Source organism: Eurosta solidaginis, chromosome 3, assembly GCF_040869045.1.
Source record: "Eurosta solidaginis isolate ZX-2024a chromosome 3, ASM4086904v1, whole genome shotgun sequence".
Lineage (NCBI taxonomy): Eukaryota > Metazoa > Arthropoda > Insecta > Diptera > Tephritidae > Eurosta > Eurosta solidaginis.
This window is the reverse complement of record NC_090321.1, coordinates 244,059,842-244,067,785: the sequence shown is the minus strand read 5'-3', so window position 1 is coordinate 244,067,785 and position 7,944 is coordinate 244,059,842. Positions and strand designations below refer to the sequence as shown.

The 7,944-nt window shown below is 34.1% G+C and overlaps 1 protein-coding gene across 9 annotated transcripts in view; it reads right to left on the bottom strand.

Moving 5' to 3' along the window:
* Nucleotides 1–679: 679 nt before the first annotated feature.
* ZnT41F (Zinc transporter 41F) overlaps nt 680–7,944 on the bottom strand; it is a 42,363-nt gene continuing 35,098 nt past the window's right edge. For 8 of the 9 annotated variants that reach the window (XM_067775758.1, XM_067775751.1, XM_067775750.1 and 5 more), the window contains 4 exons: nt 5,439–5,544; nt 5,170–5,339; nt 4,918–4,988; nt 680–1,442 (listed from right to left, as the gene is read on the bottom strand). In XM_067775758.1, the coding sequence (XP_067631859.1) occupies nt 1,333–1,442; nt 4,918–4,988; nt 5,170–5,339; nt 5,439–5,544 (457 nt within the window). In that variant the 3' untranslated portion in view covers nt 680–1,332. The remainder of the gene's footprint in view (nt 1,443–4,917; nt 4,989–5,169; nt 5,340–5,438; nt 5,545–7,944) is intronic. The other variant, XR_010951293.1, reaches the window with a different exon arrangement.

The window sequence follows — 7,944 nt, the reverse complement described above, 5'->3', positions numbered from 1 at the left end:
TTCAGAATCCGATGACAATGCAATAATAAAAAAAACTCCGACAGGAACGAAATAATTAAAAAAGTCGTATATGTGGTCCGATTTGGCTCATATTTGGAACAAATCTTACATACAGTCCGGTAGAAGTGACATCAAAATACTTTGGAGTTCGAGGAGGGACAAACATACGTGGCGTTGAGTCGAGTAAAGTCTTTGGAAGGATTATGTATTGAGGATTTAGATTGTAACAAATTGTCAGGAAAGAGTCCTTGTGATAATTAGTCACTAAATGAACTAAATAGAATGAGAAATAATAGGCGATTAAATAAAGACTAAAAACTTGAAAATAAAATAATTAAAAAAATTTTAAGTTAAAATGGTTTTGTTGAAAACCATACTGAGGAGCATGATGGATAGTACCTCGGAACTACCTAATAGTACTGTTTTCAATAAAACCGTTTTTTTTAATTATTTTATTTCGTGTAAGCAAAATTTGTGTACTACTTACTCTTAGCATTCACTCGTTGCAGAGAAAACATTATATCTGATTGCTTTTGTGAATTATTGGTTACTTTAAAGTTGTGAATATGTGTAACTGCCACTAGTCCCGAAACTGCTCGGAAATTATACTGCAGCTCTGTTATACGTTATTGCATACTTACGTGCGAGCATTTTCTAATAAATAGTTTGCAGGTAAATATTTTCTTTGGAGCATTACATATTTATTTGTAGACATTGTTATTGTTATTTTTATAATACCATTAATCTTTGCTATTTTATCGCTAGTAATAATAAATACAAACAATGTGTTCACAAATTCTTTGAGTACTTAACAATACATATCAGTGCACACCGCACCACATAATTTTTTGTGCGTACATATATACATATTTACAAGTACATAGGTGTTTACTGTTTCATTTTATACTCGCCTGGTAGATACTTAAGTGCCTTTACAATCAATTAGCAAATAAAATTTTATAAAATTATCACTTGATTGTCATAAAAGTTGAGTTGATTTGGTCGCACAAGTCTACATCACATCACACCCATATAGTATGTATGCCCCTACTACGGCATCTCTTCATCTCTCATATATGTATATGCACTTATCTTTGAGTCATCTTTATTTATTGGTCATATATTGGCAAGTCACCCATCCAAGTGGAGTTTTATTTTATTGGATATTCGGTCAGTCTTTGAGGGGGGGAGGAGGTGTAAAAATCATAACCTTAATGATTTTATTATAAATTTTAATTTCATTTGCTAGAGGATTTACATATGCGCTTGTTGAATAATTGGTATATGTGTATGTATGTTTGTACAAATTTTGTGTAATGCGCACGATAAGTCTTATGAGGTCAAACGTTCAGTTTGTATGGTGCAATGTTTGATGTCGTATTTGGGACCGCAGGCTATTTGTGTTGCTCGTTGTAGTACTTTATCACTATCTGATAGAAAATCTGCAAGAAATTGAATTTAAAATTAAATTTATTAATTGGAAGGTAGTTGACAATAAATTATATAAATATGAAGGCTTAATAATTACCCCAGTCAGCCCCGCGAGAGAGGAAAGGGGACTCATTTGCGGCAGGGGATCAGTTGACTTGTTCACGGATGGGTCAAAGTTGGACGGAAAAGTTGGTGCAGGGGTCTAAATATAAGTCGCAAGTTTAAGTTGACTGATCGCTGAAGCGTCTTCCAAGCAGAAGTTGCTACGACTAAGGATGCGGAGGATTAAATGCTAAGCATTTAATTTAACACCTACTCGGATAGCCAAGCGGCTGTCAAGGCCTTAAGTTCAACTATGGTGCGATGGAGGGTGGTCAGAGAGTGCTTTATCACGCGTACGATTGCATCGAACTATTATATGTTTAAGCTTATCTGGGTCCCGGGCCCGGATTTAGTCCCCACACCACGGGCGCCTAGCGGTATGCTTCCGAAAACTTGTCGTGGAAATATTGGGATAATGGAAACATTGCTTTCGAGATCAATTTTTCGAAATCATTCGTCAAAATTTCGAGCATTTACGGTTTTGTCTGGGTTACCTAAAAATAATTTATTGTTTAATGCGAGATCATTTTAGAATCAATCCACTTCCTGAGCTGTTGAGCAGTTGTTGGTCCGTGTTTCGCCCACCATACCAAAGATACTGTGTTCAACTCCCACGCAAAACATAATAAAAGATTTAGAAGCAAGCTTTTTCAATTAGAAAAAGTTTTTCTAAGCATTGTCGCCCCTCGGCAGCGATTTGGCAAACACTCCGAGTGTATTTTTGCTATATAAAGCTTCTTCGTGAAAACTCACATGCCGGAGTCGGCGTGAAGCATGTAGGTTCCGTCGCACCAGTTTGAAGGAAAAATTAAAATTTGTACGATGCAAATTGGAAGAGAAGCTCGGCCTAAAACCTCTTCGGAGGCTATTGCGCCTTGTATTTGTTTAGTCCAAAACCATGTAGGTGATGTTCAGGGGTCATAGGGAGATATCCCGTGGAAGTTCTGATTGCAGTATTTTAACAGGTCACCAGCCTTTTCCAGTACGTGTTTTTAAAGCAAGCGACAAACTGGTGACGCGTGGCACCTGAGTGGACAGTTTTGTACGCGGCTAGCGACATTTCTTTATCTTTTCCCGAAGTACTGCCGGCAAGCGACTTGAGGATTTTGTTGAGGATTTGTATTTTAGATACAATTTCGGTGGCATGCGCCTTGAAGACGCGATAATTATCGAATGTTACCCCCAAGATCTTTGGGTTACTGAAAGGCGGTAGCGTAACGCGTCGACGTGAATGTCCAATATTTGCGTCATCTGTTCCTTCTACGTCGTAAACAGATTGGTGTGGAGTTTGTCGTTGTTAATGCCATTTTGCGCTAGGTGGAGAAACTGGTGCCATTTTCGTGTAGTCGCCGGCATAGGAAATGTTTATAACTCCATCTGGTGAGAAAGGGAGCTTTGGTATGTAGAAATTAAATAGAAGCAGTGATCCCCATTCGAAATTGTTCCTTAGAGATACCGTAACAGGCCCGATCCAGTTAGACGCTGCTAATCTAAAAATAAACTTTTTATGAACCCAAAATTATGCGAGAGTAAACGATATTTGAAAAAGATAATGCAGTTTTTTTTTTTAAATATTTCAAGGCATCACTAATTGGCGCTTAACAGTCAAACTTTGTATGGAGAAAACCCTGAAACACAATTCGGAAGGAAGTTTTTCAACACAATTCGGAAGAAAATTTTTGAGCGACCTTCAATTTAAACTTCCTAAATTAAACTGGAGCGGATTACAAAACTGAATACTCAAAAAAATTCAGTGATATGCAAATAAAAATTTCAAATTTTTCGTAAAATCAGTATTGGTCTGCACGGTTTCAGTTAGAAAATCAACAAAAGTTTATTCTTAAAAAATCGGAATTAAGAAATTAAAATTTAATTGACGAAATTTTAAAATGTGCTACCTCTATTTATCCAAAAACTTTTAAACTTGATTGTTTTTTGGCGTAATTTTTTATGTCGAACAAATAATAAGTATTGAAAAAACTACTTAAGTTTGTAAGGTAAAAAAAAAACTCAATTCAATAAGTATTTACAAAGAAAAAAATATCAATCAATTTTTCTATCGTTTGTCTTTATTTGTTGATTTGCTTTTGATGCATTATATTTTCTAAGTAAAAACGCGAACTGCAAAATCGCAGTAAAAATATTGCACACAAAAAATGCGACAAAAAAGATGGTATTTATATTCAAAAAAAAAGTATAGTGGTTCTCTTGAAAACCTTTTAAATTTTGTAAAGTTTTAATCAAATCGCGCATTCGAATCGAGCTCAAGGCCTAACAATAATCTTATTATTTTTCTTTCTTCTATTCTTATTTAAAAAAATTTTTATTTAATAATTTATTTTAACAATTTGGAAAAAATTTAAACAATGTGACATCAGGACGGACAAGGCGACAGCTGTTTCGATTATACCTTGTAAATCTCTTCAAAGCCTTTTCTCCCGGGAGTGGGAGTCGAACCCGCACCCCTACGATAGTTGAAATGGCTACAAACGCGTTCAGCTATGTCACGCCTTAGTTGTTGTAAAGTTTTTCCCAATTGCCTTCTTTCGCATATATTATTTTCTACACATCACATAATTCATATGTAGTTATGTGTTGAAGTTATGCATATTTGTAAGGCGGTTTTTCAGAGAAACTTGGTGTTTGTTGTTATTTTTGTTCTATTTATAGAACTACAACGAATTAACCAAATGTTGTCTACTTATATGAGTTAACCGGGGATTGCCCGTATCGCTTTAAATGTATGAAAACATTTATTTCAAGCAATTTTTAATTTTATAATTTATTTTAATAATTTGGGAAAAATTTATTATAACAATAATAAAATAATTATTGTTATAAATCATTAGGCCGATATAGCAATAAAAAATTGTTTTATTAAAATATTAATCACGATGAATGATGTATAGAACCAAAAATTGCGACAAACATATTGGCTTGTAGTGTCGAGAACTAAATACACAAAAGTCCTCGCGTCAGAATGAACAGTGATCCAGATACCGATCAAAATTTAACATCAAAATGCAACAACAAACTGATCCATAAAGATCACTGTTCATTGGATCTGGAACGCGAGGAATGTTTTCATACATTTGTTGAGATTTAAAATTTTCCATATAAATGGTGCATCCTTTTTGGCACAAGTGCTCCAATTCATACCGCGGTTTCTGGCTGCTTTTTAGAGCGATATCTAAAGTTGAGTTCCTATTATTCGACCTTCAAATTCAAATAAGTTTTATTCATAAAGCAAAGTAATTTCTTTCTGTATCTGCCTTGTACTTTTCCGCCTCTAAAAGTAAAGGACACATCAACCACCCTAAGCCACCCTGCGCCTTCAAAGATAAACATAGCATATAACTTACATACATATTTATACATACATACCAATAACCAAATGCACCATCATAACACTATAATTACTCGTATGACTCCAAACGTTCAAGTGATGTACAGCTCTGTGCGGTTCAAACATCAATAATATAAAATAATAATAAAATGGAATAAAAAAAAAAACAATTAAAGTTGTACTAAAGTTCCAATATAAACGCACTTAATAATGTACATACATGTGCATGCAGCAACCTGCATGCACACATACAAGCACTAATAGCTAATTAATGCCATTTATATACTCACTTGACACCATCAATGTTAATTAAATCCATCGTTAACATATCCAGTGATATCCTCGAGGGTACAGCATCCAGTAAAATTCCCACAGATTCACGAAACAAATGTACAGTGGTCATAAAGACAATAACAGAGAATATAAGCGTACAAAGGGGATCGGCGAATTTGGCATTGGGCTGTGTGTGTGTAGGCAAAAAGTGAAAACAATAAAATATTACATCTACGCTTGATTGAGTCTGTGTTTTAAAATCATTGCTTAAATCCAGATTACTCACATAAATTTGTATTAATATTGAAGCGAGAAATACGCCAATGCTCTGTACCAAATCGCCAATGACGTGTATCATAGCAGCACGTAGATTTAAATTCTCATCTTTATCACTGAAATGATAGAGAAAAAAAGTTATGATGGATTAAAATTTTGTTGTAAAATAGTTCGAAGTAAATATTCGTGCTCAATTGTAATACGAAAGTTGATAAGCTAAGAAAATCATGTAGAAAATATTAATTAACAAGTAAGGAAGGCTTATTTCGGGTGTAACCGAACATTACATACTCAGCTGAGAGCTTTGGAAACAAAATAAGGGAAAATCACCATGTAGGAATATGAATCTAGGGTAATCCTGGAATGTGTTTGTATGACATGTGTATCAAATGGAAGGCATTAAAGAGTAGTTTAAAAGGGAGTGGCCATAGTTCTTTTCGAGATATCGCCATAAAGGTGGACCGGGTGTGACTCTAGAATATGTTTGTACGATATGGATATTAAATGAAAGGTGTTAATGAGTAAAAGAGAGTGGGCCTTAGTTCTATAGGTGGACGCATTTTCGAGATATCGCCATAAAGGTGGACCAGGGGTGACTCTATAATGTGTTTGTACGATATGGGTATCAAATTAATGTTATTAATGAGGGTTTTAAAAGGGAGTGGTGTTAGTTGTATATGTGAAGGCGTTTTCGTGATATCGACCAAAATGTGGATAAGGGTGACCCAGACCATCATCTGTCGCGAACCGCTAATTTATTTATATATGTAATACCACGAAGAGTATTCCTGCCAAAATTCCAAGGGCTTTTGTTTTCACCCTGCAGAACTTTTTCATTTTCTTTTACTAAATATGCTTAGTGTCACACCCATTTTACAACGTTTTTTTCTAAAGTTATATTTTGCGTCAATAAACCAATCCAATTACCATGTTTCTCCTTTTTTTTCGTATTTGGTATAGAATTATGGCATTTTTTTCATTTTTCGTAATTTTCGATTTCGAAAATGTGGACGTGGTCATAGTCGGATTTCGGCCATTTTTTATACCAATACAAAATGAGTTCAGATAATTGCGTGAACTGAGGTTAATAATGATATATCGATTTTTGCTCAAGTTATCGTGTTATGGGCGTGGCTTGAACTGATTTCGCCCTTTTTCACAGAAAACAGTTATCGTCCTAGAATCTAAGCCCCTACCAAATTTCACAAGGGTTGGTAAATTTCTGTTCGACTTATGGCATTAAAAGTATCCTAGACAAATTAAATGAAAAAGGGCGGAGCCACGCCCATTTTGAAATTTTCTTTTATTTTTGTATTTTTTTGCATCATATCATTAGTGGAGTTGAATGTTGACATAATTTACTTATATACTGTAAAGATATTTTTTTTTTTAATTTGACTTAAAAATTTTTTTTTTTTAAAAGTGGGCGTGGTCGTTCTTCGATTTTGCTAATTTTTATTAAGCATACATATAGTAATAGGAGTAACGTTCTTGCCAAATTTCATCATGATATCTTCAACGGCTGTCAAATTATAGCTTGCAAAAATTTCATCAAGATACCTCAAAATTTACTCAAGTTATCGTGTTAATGGGCGGGCGGACGGACGGACGGATATGGCTCAATCAAATTTTTTTTCGATACTGATATCTATCTCGATTCCTTTATACCTGTACAACCAACCGTTATCCAATCAAAGTTAATATACTCTGTGAACTCTGCTCAACTGAGTGTAAAAACAACATCCGAATTAAGTTGGTAAATCATTAGAGGCAAATTGAAATGTGTTGCTGATTGACATAAGAACAGAACGTCAATATTGTAGTAAGCCCGGTTGCAGCGAGAAAAAAGTCAATTGCTAGAATTATTAATAATGAATGTCTAACTTTTTTAGGCAAACTTTTAACATTAAAAAAAATGTTATAGGAAAATAAATTTTAAACACTTTTGCATGCGAAAATATGCAAAGTCAATATGAATTATGCAATTGAATTCATAGGATTAACTTAAATTTTTTACACGTTTGTCTATGTATGCTTGTTGCCTTTGTTTAAAAAAATAAAAATAAAAGTCTTTATACAAAGTTATGATAACAATTGACATGACAATGGGGCTTTTATTAATATTTATAATCGCTTTAAGTTCGCATATGAAAATTTGGCGAGCAACAACAAAAATCTGACAAAGTGACAAAGATTTTTATAGATAAATGTACGATAACGAATGAATTTTGATTTATATGAAATAAAAGAGAAAAGCTGTGCATCTACATACCTACGTACATATGTATGCATATATATAAATATAGTTATGTATAAAAGAATCTTGTAACAATATTTATCGACGATGAGCTTCAAAACTGAATTTAATCTTTCCATCACGTTGGGTCGTGCTACACCTCCAGACAAGTAAAGGTTTCAATTCCTATGACGCTCCTGGCTATAAGGTTTAGTTTCAAGATTTTTGTGTTTACTCTACTATCGTCTAGATTAAGGATCCAGTTATTGACTGCGACGCA